At 37.2% G+C, this 23,212-nt stretch overlaps 1 protein-coding gene across 2 annotated transcripts; it reads right to left on the minus strand.

Moving 5' to 3' along the window:
- Positions 1-5,965: 5,965 nt before the first annotated feature.
- On the minus strand, positions 5,966-21,572 carry kif2c (kinesin family member 2C). 2 transcript variants are annotated; one of them, XM_084411526.1, is made up of 22 exons: positions 21,352-21,572; positions 20,655-20,749; positions 20,377-20,499; positions 17,438-17,492; positions 17,304-17,336; positions 16,479-16,610; positions 14,603-14,707; positions 14,403-14,494; positions 13,908-14,003; positions 13,774-13,828; positions 13,521-13,683; positions 13,133-13,223; positions 12,993-13,056; positions 12,811-12,902; positions 12,425-12,567; positions 11,177-11,381; positions 9,107-9,217; positions 8,921-8,988; positions 8,735-8,825; positions 8,029-8,103; positions 7,708-7,801; positions 5,966-7,040 (listed from the first exon to the last, which is right to left on the minus strand). In XM_084411526.1, the coding sequence occupies exons 1-22, from the start codon at positions 21,410-21,412 to the stop codon at positions 6,976-6,978; spliced, it is 2,109 nt and encodes a 702-aa protein (XP_084267652.1). In that variant the 5' UTR covers positions 21,413-21,572; the 3' UTR covers positions 5,966-6,975. The 2 variants fall into 2 exon arrangements, with proteins under 2 accessions (XP_084267652.1, XP_084267653.1); XM_084411527.1 differs by lacking the exon at positions 17,304-17,336 and having other exon boundaries at positions 21,352-21,537.
- Positions 21,573-23,212: the final 1,640 nt, after the last annotated feature.

Below are 23,212 nucleotides of genomic sequence, written 5' to 3' on the forward strand. Positions count from 1 at the left end.
AGTGCATAAGTCCAGAGTTAGAGAGTCTATTGGCTTTTAAAGGAACTTAGGTGTTCTTGTTGACCAGCCTTTAAAATTTGACAAAACAGATCTCATCCGTAATCAGTTCCAGTTTCTACCAACTTCGTCTACTGTCTAAAATCAAAGGCTTTCTCACTCCGAAAACTCTGGAAATGGCCGTTCATGCATTTATTACGTGTCGGCTAGATTACTGCAATTCCTTATATTGCGGTATATCAAGTTTTCAAATCGCTCGTCTTCAGTTAGTCCAAAATGCTGCGGCCAGACTTCTACATAAGTGTCGCAAATATGACCACATCTCTCCGATTCTCAAATCTCTACACTGGCTGCCAGTTCGACAGAGAATAGACTTCAAAATCTCTTCATAACTTAGCTGCTGCCTATCTCTCTGAACTTGTTCATCCCTACACTACTTCCAGAAGCCTAAGATCCAACCACCAGGCTCTGCTGGTAGTCCCTCGCATTAGACTCACTTGAACTTGATTAAATTCATCAAAAGTCACAATAAAGACTTGCACATTGTTACAAAAATTTCTATTTCAAATCAAACTCAAGTTTTTTTTGGTGTTTTTTTTAAATAAATAAATATTTAACATGTGATAACCACAATTTTAACATTTATGAAAACATCTAAAAATCAGATGTTATGTTATGTTATGTTATTTTGTCATCACTGTAAGATGTTTTCTGGTACCTCGTAATAATCAATGCAGTATTTTGTCTAAACATGTCTATCATAAAAAACATCCACCTAAACTAAATCCGCCCTACTACATATACTGAAACGAGAAGCCGCAGCAAGGAATCAGTCTGTGTCCATCCATAGGTCTTGTTTACCTATCCTCATTAGTTCACTGACCTCATTATACAGAGCACGGATCAATATTTACAGAAATCACTTCAAACTAACAAATGTGTTTGCAATTTCTAGGTCCTATTCCAGTACAGAAAACAATATGAATTTTCAAGCCGGCCCCTGCAGTGTAAACATGTTTTAAATAAACAGGAACTAACGTAATGCTCTTTTAATTGATTCATTCTGCCCAGCGATGTTTACAGAAGGGCCTAAATACGAACATGTAATGCAAACCCAGTGTTTAGAAGTGGTTTGTTTGGTTAAAACAATAACAGTTTGAATGCCAGCCATGTTAGAGTTGCATTGTGTGCTTCAAGGGCTTTATTTGGGGATGTAAATCTTTCTAGACTGCATGCTCTCTACAAATTGTACTGCAATTCGCAGGGCAGAGCTGTCTACGTTCGAAATAGGAGAGGGAATAATCATAAAGCAGTTGTGCGTAGTATGGCACTCTGGGTAAAAGAACATCAGATTATAATTAAACACATGCGAGAGGTAATAAAACGTAATGAACGTAGTGAGGAGACAGGCAGAGCCATTTTATGTGGCCAGCACAACATGTTGTGTAGCGCTGAACGCCGCGCCATATGTGTCCTCGGGTGCTCTGGGTTAAAATGTCTGTCCATATATGGTATCTATAGCACTTTTTTGAAACACATTCATAGTACTGATATGGAAGTGGCCTTGTGGGTAGTGAAAAAAAATCCAAAGATCTGTGTTGAAGCTTTTTTGGAGAGCAAGTTAAAAGTGTCTGTTCAGAATTTTTTTTTTAATTAAATTTGATTTTACATGCAACATTGGAGAATAAAAACAACCTAATTTACTCATTACCAAGTTTAATATGAAAAACTTACTGTAAACTACAGGTTTGGAGACATTTTCTGCTAATGCAAGATGGACAGTTTTGGTAAAAGAGACTCTTTGTAGCTGCTTACAGCTTAACACAAAGTTAAGCAATTTTGTGTGATTAAAAAACAAACAGTTTGATTTAAAAACAGATTTTTACCAGTAATTGGAATGAGCAATTCACTGACGATTAGTAGTGAACCATGCACTTTCTGTAATTGCAGTGTAGACGTATTACACAACTCTGGTCAGTAAGATTTAAAGTGTAATGTTTAAGAGGATCTAAAATAGTTCATGATTTAGAGCAAAAACTGCAAGAATTTACAAGCTTATGCATCAACTTGCAAGTGGAAGTTTCAAATCGGAAAGTTATGAAGGTGCTTGATCACTAGGTGGTGCTGTTCAGACTATAATAAAGACTGCAAAATAAAAAACAGCAACCCACAACAGTCAGTTCCAGCTTTCATACAGTTTGAAGAACGCACTTGTGTCTTAAGCTTTATTTATAGACATGTTAAATTGGATAAACACACTGAAAAGTACTTGTAAATGAAGAGACTTGTAAGCTAGGTAACAAAGTAAGACACTTGTATATGGTGTAAAAGTATGGTGACGCTTGTAAATGTAAATGGAACAATAATATCTGATAAACCTTTGAAGCTGAATAAAGACACAGTAGGCTACGTAACCACTAGTTCCAGTCAAGTTCTTAGAAATCATGTAATGTTTCTATTCATGTTGGATTCATATTATTTTAAATGTGTTGATGAAATGACACCAACTCATTGGCTCCATAATCCATTTATTTTTCCTGTTCAACATTAAAGAATTATTTCTGAAGAATCTTCATGCAGATCTTTTCTATCCACATCAAGTTGCAAATACGTGTCAAGTTTCTATACGTCAAGTTGCAAAAATGACTAAATAAACCACAAAAAAACACCATTAAAGTATGATTCGTTGAGTGTATTCTCAAGCCAATCTATATATTTGTGTGAGGAACAGTCAGATTGAAAACTACGTCATTTTTCAACGATTTAGTAAGCTGAAATCGTGAACAAATCATTATTTTGAACCAGTTCTTTGAAATGAACCAAATTAAGACACTAGCTGTCTCAGTGGTTTTTGATTAACAGCTCACTGAAGGGAAAGTAACGTAATATCCGGTTGTTTTTTTACAAAAGTTATCATATTGGGATAAATTTGATAAACACTACTGTAAATTAAGACACTTGTAAAGCTAGATAACATAGTAAGACACTTTAAATGGTATTCTCATAGGCTGCAAGGGAGTTCTTGCCCTCATTCAGAGCTATGTATTCAGTCTGGCATGTTCGGCCCAAAGGGATGGGGCCAAGGCATGAGGAGGCCCAATATTCCAAACAAAATGCCTCTCATCGCCTAAATCCATCATTGCAGCAGAGACAGGCAAGTCCCTCTTTCTCTGGATGTTTAAATGAGAGAGTGTGTAAGCATGTATGTGTTGACTGGTCCTGAACTGGCTCAGTGAAAGTCCAGCAGACATTTCTTGCCTCTGGAATGATCCACAAGAGACCCTATTGATTTATCTTTAAATCATTAATATTAATTAGGATTAAGTATTCCAGAGAGCCATGCAATAAAAATACATATTGGCCATTAAACTACAAAACTGATCTGTAGTGCAGAGAGACTAAAGCAGATGTCACACACATCGTACTTAACCTGTTAACTCCCTTTTTGGAGCATAGATATGAACTTAAACGGTCGTAATTCATGAATGCTTTGGAATACAGACCTATGGTTGGTCTCTTTAAAAGAAAAACACTCTAAAGCAAATGTACTGAAGTAAACATTCATTTTATACATACATACATAATATATATTTTACAATATAATCTCCGGATTCACAGACAAGGCTAAAGCCTAGTCCCAGACACACATCAGACCACATGCACTGCCTAAACTGTGCTGATGAAATCACTCTAATTTAATAACATATAAAATAGCACAGTTAATCTTTTTTTTAGCATATTATATTGCTTCATATTGGCATTACATATTTTAACACATTAACATTTTTGCTGTTTTAACAAATTGGCTTTTTTTTTCTTTTTTGGCATTTAGTAAGTCAAGTCATTTTTGTATAGCGCTGTCACAAAACATGTAATTTCAAAGCAGCATTAAAGAAAGTCATTAATTAATGTCTTAAACCTTAAAGCCCCAACAGGAATAGAAGAGAAATAGCCTTAATTTAGAGTACTCAATTTGGGTAAAGAGTCAAAGACAGACATTTTTCAGGTTGCTGACAGTTAAGAGTAAAAGATTATAGAACGTCTAATAACAGTTACAATTTCTACTCCTTGCAGAGTTTATTTATATAAAGGCCTAAAAGATGAACGTCTGCATGAGTTTTAATAATACACCCTTTTTGTTAGACTCTGTGGTTTGCACACCTGTGTTGACGGGCACGATGTCCTCTAGACGCCTTGAAATGGAAGCATAAACAGGCATACCCAGCTGGGGAAACCCACACTCACCACAGCCCTGCAGACAGAGCATAGGCCTGCCGCCAGCGCCTGCATCTTTTCACACTGACATGCGCATTTGATCATTCCACCTGGAAAAGAATAGCAAAAGTATCACAAAAGACATAGGAAACATCCTAAATGACCGTTAGGAATATTCAACAATTCCTTGAAAACAGTGTAGCATTCATGAACAAAATCAAATATTAAAACACCTCTGTGAATACATTAAATTTAGAGACTCACTACCGGTGCCAATGAGCATGGCAGGCGATGCCAAACTGCATGCAAAATAAGCAAGCGCCAATGTGGCTGACTCTGAAGCTATTCAAGATGCTGGGAATTTCCTGGTGTGTAGCACTCACATTGATTTTTAAATGAGTAAACATGCTAAAACAAATAAATAAAAGTGCACATAAATTCCTCAACACTATTACAACGGCAGGAAATGTTATTTCTAATGCAACATTCACATGCGAGTTCAGTAAAAAGTCTGTATGCATAGTTGGACTGCCCTCTATTGGTAGGAAAGGATCATGTGCAGGACAACAAATTCAGCATTGAAACACTGCACCCTGAACTGCACATGAAAATATCGAAATCTAGAACAGTTAACAGCTAAAGATTGGATTGAATCTAAACCCCATTTATTTCTCCTGTTCAACATTAAATAAGTATTTCTGAAGAATCATCATGCAGATTTTTTCTATACGTATCAAGCTGCAAAAAGAACAAAATAAACCCACTAAAGCGCCATTAAGGTGCGATTCGTTGAGTGTATTCTCAAGCCAAACTATATATTTGTGTGAGAAACAGTCAGATTGAAAATTAAGTCATTTTTCACTGATTTAGTAAGATGACACGAGTCATTCTTTTGAACCGGTTCTTTAACCGAATTAACACACCGTCTCAGTGGTTTTCGATTAACAGCTCACTGAAGGGAAAGTTAAACAACAAAGTAATATTCGGTTGTACAAAATACACACATTGCCTGTATCACATTATAGACTGTTTGTATGGGGGGTGGGGGAATGGTGTAATATGTGTGCATGTGTTTATGGAAAGGCTCATCTCCAAGCACCATAACACATTTAGGCAGCCCTGCCACAGGCCTGGCAACGTTGATGGACACTTTCCCCATCCAGATCCATTCACAGACAATCCAGAGCCACAGAATGACAGAGAAGAAAGAAAGGGGTCAGGAGGAAAAGAAAAACAGAGGTTGTTCTGCATGGTCCTCCGATGGGCTCGCTGGGAGGTTTGTCTGTTTATTTAGTCTGTGGAGGTGATGGGAACTGAGCATAAGCCACTGCCAATTTTCTCCACATTGAGAAAATATTCATGTGGACAGCTGGAATCCAGAGAGCAGAGTCAAACAGACTCAGGGCCAACAGATACAAGACTCAGCCTCGCATGAAACACATTTCCAAATCGAAAATCCCAGCAAAAGCTCCTTCAGCTCTCTGGTCTTTTTTAAAATGCATGGTGGATAACCGAACCGAAGGAACCATGTTTGTAACAAGCCAGTGGTCTTTTTGCTATTCTAAGCATGTTGTTTCAGAAGCTGGCTAGATACAGCCAAAGACTCAATGCAAAACTGAATCAAAACTATTTCAGTCTGTTAAAACCAGTGAAGGATCCAATTATAATCAAGGTCTCAGGTAGGTTTTCCTGAGGTGACCCTCCCAAGTCCCTAGTCATGCAAGAGTGTGGGTAATATTAAAACAGACAAAAAAGGTTTGAACAAAAAGATTTAATCCAAAGAAAATATTCCAACCACTTAATTAGTTCACCACAACATCACTATAGGTGACATGTTAATATATTCAGAACAATTATTTTCTACATTTTTTACACATGCACACATAATCCCCCCCAAAAAACTGGATGGAAATTATACACTGATAATTAGATATAGAGAATGACAATCATTTATTAAGTATTAAACAATGAACAGTCTTGTAAAAGGAGTGCAACAGTATGTCTACATCAAACGTAGTGATCGAACAAGATACATATTTAACTTGTATTCACAATTTTGGTGCAATATATGCAAGCACAGATATATGCATTTACACAGTATGGGGGTAAATAGTTTGGGAGGGGGTGGGAAATACCACCCAAAGAGCTCAGAGGAAGCTGTTGAGCTTCTAGGCCTCACACGGAGATGTGGGGCCACCCACTCACAGGTCGATTTTGTTTATTTTCATCCTTTGAGGTAAACTGTTCAGTGTGAGCTGTTTATTAGGCCTTTGATTTGTCATGTGTCAGCTTGTGCTTGCAGGGCAAGTGTATACACTGTTTGTGGCTTGTATATAGTGGCGATTTGGAGGTCAAGGCTGGGGGTGGGGGTTTGGGGATGATGGAAAGGGTCTCATTTTGGTGATAAAAAAACAAAAAAACAACAACAACGTTTCAATGTGATGTGAAACAAGTTAGAACCCAAATGCACAAAACAAAAACAACAACAACAAAAAAAAAAAAAACCAAAAGCTGATGATTCATGAAGACTGCTTTGAAAAACCAAGACACAGCATTCAAAATGTGATTTACAAAAGATCCAAGATGAGGGAACCTTTATTCACTACACAAAAACAATTAAAGCGTACACACACAAAAAAAACAAAACACTTGATGCATCTCTAGCCAGATAGCAGATAAGATTATTAAAAGAACAAATTGAAATTGCATTAGCTTTTCTAAGAGGTTTCTTTGCAGTTGTTCGCAGCTGAATCTCATCTTAGATTAGGTTGGTGACATCCTGACCCTCTGTTCTGCTTCAATAGCTGATCTCAAAGCCTGGTAAGACTCTACAACAAGAAGAAAAACTATTTCAATGCTGTAATTATAAACGTTATATATTCAGTGCGCTGGTGTAGAATGCTCTAGTGACCTTCATAGACAATTATTTTCCCTTAAATAAAAGTACACTTCCATTCACACACACACACATACATATACATATACATATACATATACATATACATATATATATATATATATATATATATATATATATATATATATATATATATATATATAAAGAATTTAACACTTTAGCAAGGAAGCATTAAATTGTTCCATAGTGACAGTAAATACATTTATAATGTGTCTATAATGAAAGATTTCAACCTCAAAGAATAATGCTGCTCTTAAAAAAACAAAAATATCAATAAGCACAACTGTTATTAACATTGATAAGAAGTATTTCTTGAGCACCAAATCAGCATGTTAGAATGATTTCTGAAAGATTATGGGACTGGACTAATTGCTGCTTGAAATTAGGCTTTGCCATCACAAGAATAAATAACATTAAATTAGAAAACAGCTGGAACATCATTAACACAATATTTCAGTTTTTACTGAAATTAAGAATAAAGGCAGCCTTGGTTAGCACAAGAGACTTTTTCAAAAACCTTATTGACCCAAAACTTTAGAATGGTAGTGCATGTCTCTGTTCGGATTAAAATGAAATACCTTGCAGTTTCTTCATAAATGCATCAATCTCTGGTAAATTTGCTAAAATATCAAACGAGGGACATTCCATGGATCTGGCAATCTCGCTGCACCCCTGGAAATGAGAAACAGAAATGACTCAAGGTCTCAGAGCAGTTAAAAGAACTCATGTCTGAAGAAATGCATTCAGGGGTAAACAAATAGCAAAGGGGTGTTTTGTAATCTCACTGCTATGGGGAGTTTTATAACTTTTTGAGTGATAGTGAGGTTTAAAACAAAGCCGCCCACTCAGAGCAGGTGTGTTTACACAATAGACATCCGGAAAGCCAGACAGCTACAAACCTTCAATTCTTCATAAAACCTCTCCTCCATATTAGACACTTGTGATATAGCCTCAAAAGCTGGGACAACAGACTCCTGAAAAATAAGTACATTTGGGGGAGTTGAGCAATTTTTGCACCACATTTCTATAAATAAATCAAACACATGCATGTATATACACATGAATGTCAAGCTGTGACATTCTATACGCAAGCTAAATAGAAACATGCATTAGATGAGTCTCAAACATTAAACTCGGCATGAAATTCACCTATTTTCTAAATGTATCTTATTGTGAATGATTCATCCATGAATAGGTTTAATTTTTTTTATACCTTAAATAAGAAACATGAAGCCATAGCATGATCTTCTCTGATGACATATGCCAAACTTCTCCAGTCAATTAGTTTTCTCTGCCACTTTCTTACATTTGACTGCACTCACATTCTGATCTACCTCCTACCAATCAAGAACCAAAGGATAGAACAAAGTTCTCATCCTAAAATAATTTTTTTTTCAATGTCACAATTTTTGCCTTCCATTTCATCACAACTTTACGGCTAGCTATTTCAATTTGTTTGATTTATATAAATCAAAGAAATATTAAATTATGACTTCCTGAAATACAATTAACTGGTTCAAAATTGTCAAATTCCGTGACTTGGCATTCAAATAAAAGCTCTATTCAACCACTTATAAGCAAAACAAAAACATCAAATTCACTCACCTCCTCTGAGGAGTTTCCCTCCTCAGAAATCTCTAGGTGTGTACCATTCTCCACTGAAGCTCCCTTGGACATGCCATTCAATTCCTTTACCCTGTCAGAAAAACACAAAACTGCCTGTAATAACTAAATCACACCACCAGAGGTCGTTTGAACAAATTCAAATACATGAAGATTAAAAAAAAGCACCTGTTTGCATAACGTAGTGTGTTCAGAGTGTATTCACAAGAGCCCATACCAGGTGATATCATTGCGATCTATAACAGGCAAAATGGAAAAACAAGGAGATTAATGTTACAATAAATAACAGTATTAAAAGCAAGCTCTAAAAAGAGGGTTACTGAAAGAAAAAAGAAAAATAATAAAATCACTTACCATACAGGTCCTTGAATTTTCTCCAATGAAGGAGTCCCGGAGCACCTGGGTGAGTTTGCTCATCCTGAATGGGATATGCTCACTGTTTTGACCCAGAGAGCGGATACATTCCTGAACAGTCAGGTAAGACATGAAAGTTATTGCATTCAAACTCTGTAACTGCCAATTACTTTTGTGTTTGTATGAATGGTGAAACATCTGGGAACTAATTAATTTCTTACAATACAATGGAGCAGCAAACAAAAGCTATAATCAACAAAGTCTTGTTGCATGAAGCCAGATTCAGTTGCTTCAGAGTTTGAGATTAGTTCGAGCAAACTCCGCTTTTTTGGGCTCAAGGTGGATTGGTTTTTAGCGTTGTTCATCGACATTGCAACTTACGCTACAAGGCTAATCTGCTCTGGAGCAGGTTTTATTCTGGATTAGAGATCGCAAACCCAAACTGGACCAATCAGTTGTAAGCACAGTGACATATCTGATGCAATAAAGTCACTCTTGCTAAAAAAATAAAGCGGTTTAAAGTGAAAGCATTTTAGAGACAAAATTGAGTCATTTTAGAGTCAATTTTACCATCACTCCCACAGCTGCTGTATTAGAAACAAACCTCACAACAGCGTTAACTAGTTTCTTGTAATTTAATGCAAAGGTATTATAATACAAAGTATAGGCCTGGTTTCACAGACAGGGCTTTAGGCCTTAGTTCAATTAGGAAATTTAAAGCAGCGCTATGCAGTTTTGGCAATTTCTTCTGTTTTCTCGCTTTTTGCTCACAGGTTTCTCTATAGAGCTCCCCCTACAGCTTCGGAATAGATATTTGACAACACTTGTCAAAACTCGTTGCCGACTCTCCCCCCCTCCCATCTTCTCCCTCTGGTCATGTGCATTTGTATTCAAAGAAGCCGGCAAACGCACGGAGCCAAAGTTGCAAGGGTGTTTTTTCCGCTCACATGCGCTAGGGGGGTGGGATAAGACCACCATTCAACCCGAAAAAATTCCAATGACTCCGAAACTGTTCAGTTAAGGTAAATTAAACAAAAAAAACAAACAAAAAAAAAAAACCTTAAAAATTCTGCATAGTTCACCTTTAAATAGCTTTTATAAATGTGCCTTAGAAAACCACATTACTGGTGTGCATCTTGAGACAGAAATGGCACTGTCAGTGCAAGCTGCTTTCAGTTAAAACAGCTCAAACATGCATTTTAGCCTGGGACTAGGCGTAAGCCTTGTCTGTGAAACCAGGCAGGCCATAGTATTATAAATGTAGCTGTGCATTTAAAAAGAAAAGAAAAAGAAAATATAAAAAAAACCCTTGCCGGATTTACAATGCTGATGACCGTTAAAACCAGTCACAGTCTGTGAAAAGTCTATTCATAATACATATTCAAATAATTATATGAATTGACAATTCATATTAAACTTTGTATTTGAATACATATAAATAAGATTAAATGTATAAAGATTTTAGACAGATTAAGCTTACACGTTTTCTTTTGAGCTGTTTGCAAACCTATATAAATGAAATATATTCAGTTGATTCACCTGCATTGATAGTCAGATATTTTCTTTCAGCTGCCTTCTCAAACTTTTGCTGCAGCAGTGTTTATTCCTGCCCTGTAAATGCACTTAAATTCATGAATTTTTTTTATAATCTCAATCTTCAGCAGATAAGTCAATTGCGGCGGCTCTCTACCGAGAACTTAATCAAACTGACGCACAATGATCTGTGTGATTGGCTGTTCGCTGCACGTCATACTTTCAGGCGCACATGCTCTAGAGTTAATGACAAACTCTGGATCAAACCCGGAGTTGACAATGTTTATACCAAGCGTTGTGTCGAAATCAGGTTGGATTAGTTTGTTCAACTAGCTTCATGCCACCGGCCTCAGTTGTATGAACATATCTCAGATGGTTTACATAGTTTAAAAGTGTTTGAATTATTATTATTATTTTTAAATAATGTAATTTGATAAAGAATCCAAAATTTGTACTCTTTCATATTGACAAATAGAATAAAAATGTGTGTATTAAAATGAACCTATTTGGTCGATCAGTCTGAGGTAGACAAAGCACCTTCAAAGCCAGCAGGCTGCGGTTGATCTCCGCAGTCTCCACTAATGTGTGCCGATCATTACTGCTGACATCAGTGCCACGTTCGTTCCCAGCAAGGTCCACCAGAGAGAACTTCCCATGGAGGAAATTCCGGCGCCTTAGGATTACCTGCAAAACTGCATGTGAACGCGATGAGCTGGCATTTGCAAATGTTTGGCCAGACGTTCTGGGAGGGAGAGATAGAGAGAGAGACAGAGAGAGAGAGAGACAGAGAGAGTGTTATTGTTGAACTAATTATCTGAAACTAAAATAACAGATGCATTGTATTGACGTCACTTTCTCATCATAACACCCCCTTAGCCAGACTGAGTGGCAAAACATCCTGCAACATGACTAGATTTAATAGGAGAAACAGCGAAAACAGGAGTAAAACAAAAGGAATTCTTATATTGAAGGAAGTTGGACTCCACAGTGTTCCTTACAACTTACCAAAGAACCAGTGGTCCATGGACATTGACATGTGGCCAGAAATCGGGTTTCCTGACATTTATTGATGCCGCAGAAATGTATAAATCAAAGCCTGTGATCAGCTAGACAACAATATAAAGACTATATAGGTACTATCTAAATCCAGATTATATATATATATATATATATATATATATATATATATATATATATATATATCATTGTTATACATTGGCCAGCCCTATATCTCTTAGGCATTATAGACCTAACATTATAGTATTTCTGTAAAGCTGCTTGGAAACAGTGTGTGTTGTGAAGCACTAATACATTTGACTTAACGCTTGGTCATACTTCAAGATGGGATAAAAATCACAAGGACATCAATTGATATTCTGGTATTGCAAACATTTTGTAGGAACTTTTAAAAAAGTTATCTGGATAACGGTCTGTTAGCTGTTACCACGCAGAGATTGCAGACATACAGAGTTCCATGCTGTAAGAACTCTTTTGTGCTCCTATTTATCTGTCTAGACTGGGTCTGTCAAACATTCTTCTTTATAGAACACAAGGATCATCATAATTTTTTTTTTTTTTTTTTAAATGCTGACAAAAATATTACAGTAACGTAGAATATAAGATGCTAAATATTTAAGTGATGAGTTGGCAATACAATATATAACCACAGGCTCAGTGGGTATAACCACAGCGTAACACAATATTAAAATAACACTGGTGAGAAGAGCTGCAGCATAAACGTGACCATTTAAGCAAGCATGACACAGGGTTTACTTTAATATTTACCTGCATGCACTTCCCTTCTCAATCATCTTGATGACGTCATCAACAGATAACACGGGAACTTCGTGCAGGCCAACAACGTTGACCTGCTGCTTATCATCCTCCAAAACACGCAACTTTGCTTTCTTATTCAGCAAATCAAACACCTGCAGTGCACATAAAATGTTCATCATCATGCCTGAACAAGAACTTTATGCTTGCAACCACAATCTAAAAATCAAATCAGCATAAAATCAAATAATAATACCCCACTTGTTTAATTGAGCATAAAGACTACATTAATCATTTGGAAATTTGAGGTTTATTTGCACTAGCAAACACAATAAGCCATCCGTTTGACAAGACATCACATAAATGTTTTGGAAACATGTAATACAATATCTGCAAACCTTGCCATTGTAGATCTCAAAAAAGGTGACATATGGGCAAAGGTCCATATCAGCATATCGCTTTTGCTTTAGGAGGGTAAATACATCCTGTGCTGTGAAGCATGCAGACAGATTAATACCAGAGTGAACACGGATAAACGTAACAGCCCACTTTATAAAGTACATATGACAGTTACAATCACCTGCCAGGGCGTAAATCCCTTTAGAGCTGTTTTGGCTCTTTCCAGTGAAGTCTCCACCCATAGTCTGTAAAGAATGCCTTAAGATCAACAACATGGTTTTGCAGTTTTGGATTATTTGTTTTAAAGCATAAACAACTTACATGGGTTTTTCCACTGCCTGTTTGGCCATATGCAAAGCACGTCGCCATACCACCTTCGAAAATGGTCTTAACCAGAGGTTTAGCGGTGAACCTAAAAGTTAAATTCATAATCATTTGAATATTTTGTAGGTTAAACATTGTTAAAATTGGCATATCCCCCAAAAATATAAATTCTGCCATTATTTATGTGAAATACAAAGTTTTAACTAGTAATTCTATTCCATGTAAATACAAAGCATGATTCGTGTTTCTTGGAAGAAAGACAAAGGTTTGGGACGACACGGATGCGAACTAGTGAACTAATTCTTGAATAAACAAAACCTGCCATGTTCACACATGGTAATTAACATGGTAATACACCAAACAGAAACTCAAAATACTCAGCTACCTGTAAATCAAGTCATTAGTGGCGTCTTCATCGAACGAGTAATCAAAATGGAAGGTCTGATTCTCCAGGTACTTGGTCAGATCCACTTTCTGCTTGGGCTCGTGCAACAGCAAGGATCCATTACCAGGTATTGTGACCACATCAATCTCTTTCTTTGCCAACTCTGAACACAAATAAATGAGAAATACATGAAAATCGGCCAAACAAACAATTCAATTACGAGTCAATTGGAGAGGTCTTATCAGCAACCTACCCCTTTTATTCAGAGGACGTTTGCGAACGCAGACACATATTCTGTGAGGTTTGACCTAAAAAAAAAAATGCACTTTGTGTTAAAATAATATGAATGAATAGATGATGATATTAATATTATGTTCATTAACTCACAGGATCGGACAAGGACATGGGTACTTTCTCCAGGGTCTCTCTGTATTCTTCAATCATCTGGTAAAACTGCTTATTAGGGCGACTTGCATCTCCAAACTAGAAACAAAATTGTGAAAAGAGAAATTCAAATACATTTGTGCACATTTCCACTTCAAGACTACAAGTCTGTGACCAAAACAACTGAAAAGTAAAAAAAGAAAAGAAAAAAGGATACAGTAAATTGATAATACCAATAAATAAAATAACTTACAATTATTCTATTTGAAAGTTGAAAATAAAATAATTGTATATTCTGAAGTAAATTAGCAAAAAAAAAAAAAAAAAGTATACTAGTATTCACAATGAAAGTCTAATGCAGAGAAAAAAAAAAATCATATCTGAATGGTTCAGTAATTAAGTAATATTAATAATGACCACCGTTTTGTGCAAAAAAATCAGACTTCATTTGAAAAGGACTTAAACCTATAGGCCTGATATCTGGATCAAATACAGTACCTTTCCTCTCTTTTGTGCTTCAGGATTTTTAGCAAGCGACATCCGTTTGTTTGCCACCTTGTTCATTTCAGATATTTGAGACATGCGATGGCCTAAAAGATTACAATTACAACAGTTCAGTGCTATAAGTGCTGTAAATGTTAATAGCCACCATATCCATGATGTCAAAGCATGCATGACAAATTCAAAACAGTACATACTTGGTGGACCCATGGGGGCACATTTGGAAGCCTCACTCTCACATATAGCCTCAATGGTTGGTAGCAGAGGAGAAGCTGGCTTTGAAACAAGTCTCCTCTGGTAGCCTGCCAATCCAGATGGTGACATTTTTTAACAATGATTTTTTGAGTCTCCAAGCTGACAGCACAAGTGAACTGTATGGATGTGACAGTCCGTTAGGGCTGTACTCAACCAAAGAAAATCTTGGTCGACTGAAGTCCTGAAATTTTCGACTAAAAATCGACTAAAATCGACTAAAAATGACGTTAGAAAAAAAAACGTTAAATTAATTAGATGTGCACTGTGCGCAGTACTTGGTAGCCTTGTTGTCCGCCTAAATGAATTATAAATAAACAAACAACTAGTAGGCTATTTGCAGTATATTAAATCGTTTTTGACCTAATTATTTTGCACTGAAATGAGTCTGACACTTGAGTCTGTCAGCTCTGACAGCGCTGCATCACGTGCACCTGCGCAATATCATAGCTTATGATTTCCGAAAATAGTACTATGTTGTCAACTAGTGATATCATCACAAGAACTGTTGAGGAATATGCAACATAATTTAGACAATTATTTTTGTCATATGTTATAATAATAAGTTATTATTAGTCAGACACTATCATTTCACCGTGCATGTCCTCGCACCGAGCGAGGCTGAGCTTAACGTTAGCTTCGCAGCTGAGACACGAATAGACTATTAACTTAAAGCTTTTACTCTTAATAAACACAAAAGGCACATCCACTTTAATAAAAAAAGAATATTTATTAAACAAACCAGATCAAGAGCAGAAACGAAATAAAGTGCATAACTGAAAAATAAAGCATCCTAGGCTCAAAACTAACACAACCAACAGCACAGCGCAATTGCGTATTAGGCTCCAAATAAAAATTAAAAAGTTAGGTTATCACACTAAAACATTGAAATATGCAAATTCTGATATGTTCATAGCTTACTCAAAACAGACAGGGCAAGTTAACGCAGACAAGTGAGCTTACCACTTTTAAAACAGGCTTTACAGTAGATGATATGTCATGTTTGTCGTCAAGCTGTGGAAAACTGTTGCTTGCAAACTTTGCATTCGACCTTTTTCCTGTTATCAATTTTAACAAAATGCTGCCACACTGTCGATTTCTTTGTTGTTGACATGTGAGGACTGACTATTAAACGCTCTCACTGGGGCGGCAGTGGCTCAGTGGTTCATGTAGGTTGTCTACAAACCGAAAGGTTGGTGGTTCAATCCCTGGTTCCACTTGACCAAGTGTCGAGGTGTCCATGAGCAAGACACCTAACCCCAGCTGCTCCCGACGAGCTGGATGGCGCCTTGCATGGCTGACACCGCCGTTGGTGTATGAGTGAGTGAGTGAATGGGTGAATGTGAGGCTATGTAAAGCGCTTTGGTGGCCATAGGTCTGTGAAAGCGCTATATAAATGCAGTCCATTTACCATTTACCATTAAATAAATAATATTCAGCATCAAACCTTCTACGCTCGACGCTCTCTCTTGGGTTGGACTAATCCAAAAAAGGTGAAAACAAAGGGGGGTAGACTGTTACAGTGAAACAAGGGTATTCTGAAAACACCCCCATTAGCAGAACTGCTTTCCACCTGATGAAATGAGCGCGCCTCGATCAGCGCGGCAAAACTGATGAAATAAACGCGGCAGAAAATCGACCAATCAGAATTTTGGTCGAACCAGAACGTATCGACCAACTAATCGACTAATCGACTAGGACAGTACAGCCCTACAGTCCGTTCACCTCACATCGGATACCCATCAAAATAAGTTCATGCCAATCCAACACAACCTGTAACTTGACTACATATCTTAATATCATGTTGATGTAGAGACAGACCTGAAGGTTTAGGGATCGTAGATGTGGGAAGATCCTGAGAGAGAACTACTTCTGCAGCCGTTGCCGAGACCACAGGTGGAGGGGCAGGCAGTTGGAACAAGCATGTCTGACGTGTGGTCATTCTTCTAGAGGCTGAAAGGGACAAAAATATGCGTTATATGATGTCTCTCCAAAAGTGACAAATCATCAGCCACAGTGTATTGATGGCTGCTAGAACTAATGACTATCTCTTCCATATGTGACCTTTCTGGACTGACAGAGACTAAAGCAATAAGCCCCGCAAAGCCGTGTTTTACAGTGCATTTAGAACAGCTAAGGGGCGTTGCCTAAAACCCCCTTAGATGTTCTAAATCCCCTGTAAAACACAGCTTCGCAGGGCTAATTGCTTTTATAAAACGGTTACTCCATAAAAATATCCTTTTTAATATTCATTTTATTCATAAAATAAACACCAGCAACCAAAAATATAACGTTCTAACACATTTATTTCTCCGTCAAGCAATGTAGTTCCAAAGCAACATGCAGCAACAAAGAATCACAAACGGCAGTTGCGCAGTAATACTAATGTAATGCGGTCACAGGCGTATGTTTGTTGAGTAATTTTCACTGGCTTTGAACGCGGCTCAACCAATCAGAATCAAGGACTGGAACTATCCGTTTTATAAAGGAATTTTTAGCATGTCCTATTTTTGTAGATCATTTGTAGAAAAGACCATGTGGACAGAAGTGAGAAGAGACACCCTGATTAAGTCTAATGAGAAGTTCAATTCAGCCTTGAGTGAGTGTGATTGGAGGGCATAAAGAGAGCATGCACTTGATGCAAACCTGACTCTTCAGATGGACAATCCTGAGGAGCAGCTTCAAATAGGAAACACACCATAAGATTACACTGGTGCAGGTCAGGAGACCAACTATGAATTGGAGTAAACCTACTGGAAACAATGAATAATATAACTTACGTTCTGAAGTAGGTATTCTTGATGACCTTGAAAGAAGCTCTGATGCTCTGATGTTCTGAAGCATACATAAAGACACTGTGTAAATGACTAAGCAGTCAATTGTGCATAGAAAATTTAAATCAGATTTAAAGGAACACGCCGACTTTTTGGGACTTTAGCTTATTCACCGTATCCCCCAGAGTTAGATAAGTCCATACATACCTTTTTCATCTCCGTGCGTGCCGTAACTCTGTCTGACGCACCCACCGCTAGCCTAGCTTAGCACAAAGACTGGAGGTAAACGGCTCCAGCTAGCATACTGCTCCCAAGTGACAAAATAACGCCAACATTTTCCTATTTACATGTTGTGATTTGTATAGTCACAGCGGCCCTCATTTATCAAAAGTGCGTACACCAAATTTCCAGCGTACACCTGGCGTACACCCAAAACCACGGTGACTTTGAGATTTATCAATATGGACGTTGGCGTACGGCACGCTCAAATCCTACGCCAGCTCAGGAGGTGGTGTACGCACGTTTTGAGTGCGGGAATGCGCAGAAAAACAATTTCTAACACCACAAAACGCACTGACAAACTAAAAGATATGATATATTATGACCCACTGTAAAAAAACAACAACATAGTAATTATAAACTTCAGTGTTTATTTTTGTGCAACATGGACTTCAATGTTTAATTTGTGTGACTTTACCAAAGCATTTGAATTGTAGGCATATGTATTCCTTAAGTTGCGAGCCTGTGCGCTTTACCTGACGTTTCAAGCCTTGTTTATACTTTCGCCTGGCTCCGCAGCGCGTCTCCGCAGACTGCGCGCGCACCTCCCCAAACGGACGAGGCGTTTATACTCGACGCGCTCGCCGTTGTACTATTCTTTGAAACGATGGTTAGGCCAGGGTTAGGCCCGGCAGATGTGCACGGACTGGGTTTAGTAATGAAAGGCTTTCAATGACCAAAAAAATAATTGACAAAATAATAAAAATGACATTCTTCTTCTTTTAAATAATAATAATACAAATAATAATAATAACGACATTCTTCTTCTAAATAACAATAAGCGTCATTAATAATAAAAATCTAGAAATCAATTTTGTTTCTTTCCACTTCCCTGGTTTCGTTTTCTCTTTCTCAAAGAAGTTTCTCTTCTTTGCCGTCTTCCGTGTGTCCATGGCGTAAAATGAGGGCGTGTGGGAAGCGGAGACTTGAATATATAGGGGCGTGTTATTCTAATGACGCTCGTTTTCAGCCGCGGCATTTATCAAGGGCAGGTATTGCGTACACCTGGATTTCAAACGTACGCACAGCTTCATAAATCAGGCGATGAGAAGAGTGTAAGCATAATCTTACGCCAATATATACGCCTGTTTCTACGCAAGAATGATAAATGAGGGCCAGCGTGTACAAATAACAAGGTAATATGAGACAACCATCTTCTAACTGTATATACACTGGGAACTATATTCTCAGAAGGCGAAGCACTGCTACTTCTGCGGAGTGATTTACTCCAACTCTGAGCGAACTCTCTGCTCCTCACCACAGGGCTTCTCAAGTGCTGCGATCAAATCACTCCGCCCAAGTAGCAGTGCTTCGCCTTCTGAGAATATAGTTCCCAGTATGTATACGGTTAGAAGAAGTCTGTGTCTCATGTGACCATGTTATTTGTACACGCTGTGACTATACAAATCACGTTATTTTGTCACTTATTGGGAGCAGTCGGGTAATTTCTTTTTTTCTTTCCATTTTTTTTTTTTTTTTTACAGATCGGCCTTTGGTCGGACTCGGGCTCATTTAGCGTTTCTCCTTTCATCGTGCCCATAATATACGTGCAGAGCGCAGGCTACTGTATGAAATATTGTTATATTGATAATATCATAAATATGCAACGCAATATGCTATTATGCGAGTAACGCGGCGCGCGTGCAATGCATTAGGTGACAGTTGACCATGCAGAGCATCAGGGAGAAGTTGGAGCGTGGGGAGTTACTAAAAGTTCCCAATACTTCAGGAAAAGCTGCGTTTTGAAAGAGTTTTGATTTGATTACCACAACAAACAATGAGCCTGAAGCCTTCAACAGTGGCTATTCTTTTTCTTCACAACACTCGCGAATAAACAGTGAATGAGTCTACTCAGTTCAACGGATTTTTTTTCTTTATTACATTCGTATTATTATTTAACGTTAGCCAGTTGGCGAAGAGTTCTTTGAAACATTGTTCTTCTGTAAAGTTACTTGACATCAAAAAAAGGTAGGCCGTAAAACTTTATTTACTGCTGGATCACATTTGGCTATATAATATTCTCTACTGCATGCTTATGCTTCTCTGTAATGGACAGTCTGTATTAATATTTGTGGGCATAATTGTCGGTGGTGGTAGTTATGTTTGAGGCCTATAATACAATTTTACCTAGTAGCGTGTGTGTATGTGTGTGCGTCTAGCAGAGACAGCGTGCATCAGAGAGAGCTCAAAGTGACATTGATGTTGGTCTCGGGTCGGGTTCGGGCTGAAAGATTGCAGACGTTTTTGGGCTGGGGCCGGATTAGGGCTTGAACACCACGGGCCTGAACACCACGGGCCAGGTCTCGGTTAGGGCTGGATGTTTTGCCCCGTGCAGGGCTCTAGGCAGTATGCTAGCTGGAGCCGTTTCCCTCCAGTCTTTGTGCTAAACTAGGCTAGCAGTGGGTGCGTCAGACAGAGTTACGGCACGCACGGAGATGAAAATGGTATGTATGGACTTATCTAACTCTGGGGGATACGGTGAATAAGCTGAAGTCCCAAAAAGTCGGCGTGTTCCTTTAAAGATGAAGATGTGTTTTAGTTTAGAATAAATAACAAATGAGTGTGATTTCAGAGTGACACAGCATGTGCATGAATGTGCGTAAAATACAGTAATGCTCATGTTGTCCCATATGCACAGAATTTGAGGATACGAATACAGAACTCACTTTTGCCATTTTTATCCCGGGTGCAGCGATAGGGGCCGCGGTGCGCTCTGGTTCCTCTTGACGACATGGTTGAAGGTGTTGCATAAGGTCAGAATTGAGTTGCTTGAGTTCATCCATGTCAACCTAGAGTACAATCAATTTAATAGTCTAGATAACAAAGACATACTAGAGCATTGGGGCTGTGCAAGTGCTAACACCAACAACTCCACAGTGGTCAATGTACTAACTGTTCTATACAGTGAAAAAAAGTCATATGTTATGACAAATTAAGTACCAACCTCTTTTCCTTTAGTCATGCCTTTCTCAGCCCATTCCACACTGACTGTAGCTTTAGTGACATTGACAGTTTTCACAGTGGCGCTGTGTATTCTTCCTGCATTGATGGGAAACAGTGCCATAAACAAACAGCATTTTCTTGGTTGAACTTTGAGACTTTCCTCATTGGTGCAAAAAAGGTGTTAGTCACTTTTATTGCATCTTTTTTTTTTTTTACATACAATAAATTGTGACAGAGGATGTCATTCTGCATAACATCTCCTTTTGCTTAACAAAAGAAACTAAGTAATTTGGGTTAAGGTTTGGAATAACATGAGTTATAACAACAAGAGTAGGCTAAATTTTCTTTTTTGGTGAATTATCCCTTTAAAGAAACAATCCCAGCCATCTAGAATGTGTATGTTTCCGTAGCAATCTTATCCTACATGACAAGGGATCACAAGAAAGAATTAACAGTTACAGGTTGTTGTTGTTTGCATTATTTACACATTGATTATTACAAAAAGATTGCTTTCGAATTTCTCTTCTGTTGATCTTTCTGTGTAATTTTCAATCTTTAGAAACCTCTCGCTGCAATCAATTTTGCATCGCTAAGCATTATGTTAACTTTAATCTGATTTTACTTGGTTTGACATTAACTGATTTGATGATGCAGTTCGTGCTTGTAAAAGATTAGCAGTTAGCAAACAAGCATCTTACCATCACTACGACTTATATTGACTGCGAGTCCAATAAGTAGTTTCGCCAATGCAGGATCCATCTCAGGATATGGTTTGTTATTTTCGACCTCTCTAAAGCTCAGATTTTAATTTGGTATGTTTCTGCCACTTTGCCCTCACGAGTCGTAGACCAACATTAACCGCTCTGCATTCAAAAATCGTCAGCGGAAGTTATTGGATTATTTATGTAGGTGGTGCTTCGTTTGGACCAATCAGAGCACGCTAAAAAAAAATGACTGGCATTTCAATGCACCAATAAGATCTTAGAATAGTTTCACAGCACTCTTGCTGCTGGCACCACATGGGAACCTGCTGCATTCAAAAATCGTCAAATTTACAGCAAAACCGAATTTATTTGTGAAGTCATGGAAATGAGACGTTAAAAGCCAGTGTCTTTTGGAATATGTTGTCAAGTAAGTAATACAAATACAGTAAAATCGAATTTACTGGTAAAGTCATGGAAATGAGACGTTAAAAGCCAGTGTCTTGGAATATGGTGTCTAGGTAATAAAAATACACAAACGTCACTGAGTAAAGTCATGGAATTAATACAAAAGAACAAATCACACAAACAGGCTACTGATACAGTGTAAACTGTGCAAAGCAAAACTACGTTTCTTAGATTATCTCAATTATTGTTTTCATTAAGAAGCTGTTATGTCATTTTCAGTAGCTACTACAAATTTTTAGATAGCGTTTGAAATTCCACCGTATCAATTATACAATATTGTTTTTTTGTAAGTAATGGACTGGAAAGTGTAAGATTCTGATGTACTGAATACTAAACTCCACAAATTAATGCGTAGGCTGTTTTTAATATCAATTAAATACATGAAAACCCGAAAATATATTACATTATAATATTTGTTATACATTATAATATTTGTTATGCATTATAATATTTGTTATACATTTTATATTTTTATTACAATATCATTTATTTATTTTGTATATTTGATAGACCAGTTATGTACTATCAACTATTTATTATAATTATTATTAATAATAATATTATTATTATTTTACAAAAATATGCAAGATTATATTAGGTCAAGTTCAGCTGTCATGGAAAAATGGACCATAAACATTTTTTGTGTAGTTGTCAATGAATATAAAATTTAGCCTAATTTCCTATGTTCTCAAGTTTTTGCTGTAGTTGGAAAAACAATGCGTCATTTAGTATAACTTAATATTAAGCTCAATATTCTTTAAAGATAGTTACATTTTTCTGTGGTAATTTTAATTTTAATTTTTTATTTTTTTTAGCAAGCTGCTTAATTTCTCATTAAAAGTGTCCTTATTTAAAAGTTATACATATATATATTAAAAAATAGCACTTTTGAAAAGAATGTACAACAATGTAGCATTTCTACAGTGGCTCTGGTAACGTTTGCTTTTGCCAAATCAGGTAGTGCAAAAAAAAAAAAAAAAAACTGAGCCAACCTTTAAACGTGAAAAATGTGTTCTTTAAACCACAGTTTAGACAGTTTAGACATTATTTGTATTATTTGAATTATTGTAAAATAAATTCAATTTTGAGGTTGAAAAACACTTTACTGCTTACAGGTGACAGTTGTGATTGTGAATGGACACAGGACAACACACAGTCTTGTCAGAGTTTGTTGCTGAGCCACCGTGAGTGTTTTTACTGGCTGTTATTCTTGATTCCTTTATATAATTGTTGTTTAACTGTTTGTAGCTAAGACTAACACTATTTAAATATGTTCTGATTGTTAGAGTTCATAAAAGAATATTGCCTCACAAAGAGGTAGGAAACTAACAGTGCATGAACAAACACAATCTGTGCCAGGAAAGGGTTTATGAAATAGACACATTCACCG

Source organism: Rutilus rutilus (genome assembly GCF_951802725.1).
Source record: "Rutilus rutilus genome assembly, chromosome: 6".
NCBI classification, from domain to species: Eukaryota; Metazoa; Chordata; class Actinopteri; order Cypriniformes; family Leuciscidae; genus Rutilus; species Rutilus rutilus.

What these genes read in the sequence shown, in the direction of transcription:
- kif2c (XM_084411526.1), bottom strand. Translation starts at nt 21,412, where the DNA reads ATGGATCCTGCATTGGCGAAACTACTTATTGGACTCGCAGTCAATATA. An exon ending in AAAATTCAAGGACCTGTATG is followed by an intron (nt 8,989 to 9,106) that starts GTAAGTGATTTT and finishes TGCCTGTTATAG; the next exon opens with ATCGCAATGATATCACCTGG. An exon ending in ACACTACGTTATGCAAACAG is followed by an intron (nt 8,826 to 8,920) that starts GTGCTTTTTTTT and finishes TTTTTCTGACAG; the next exon opens with GGTAAAGGAATTGAATGGCA.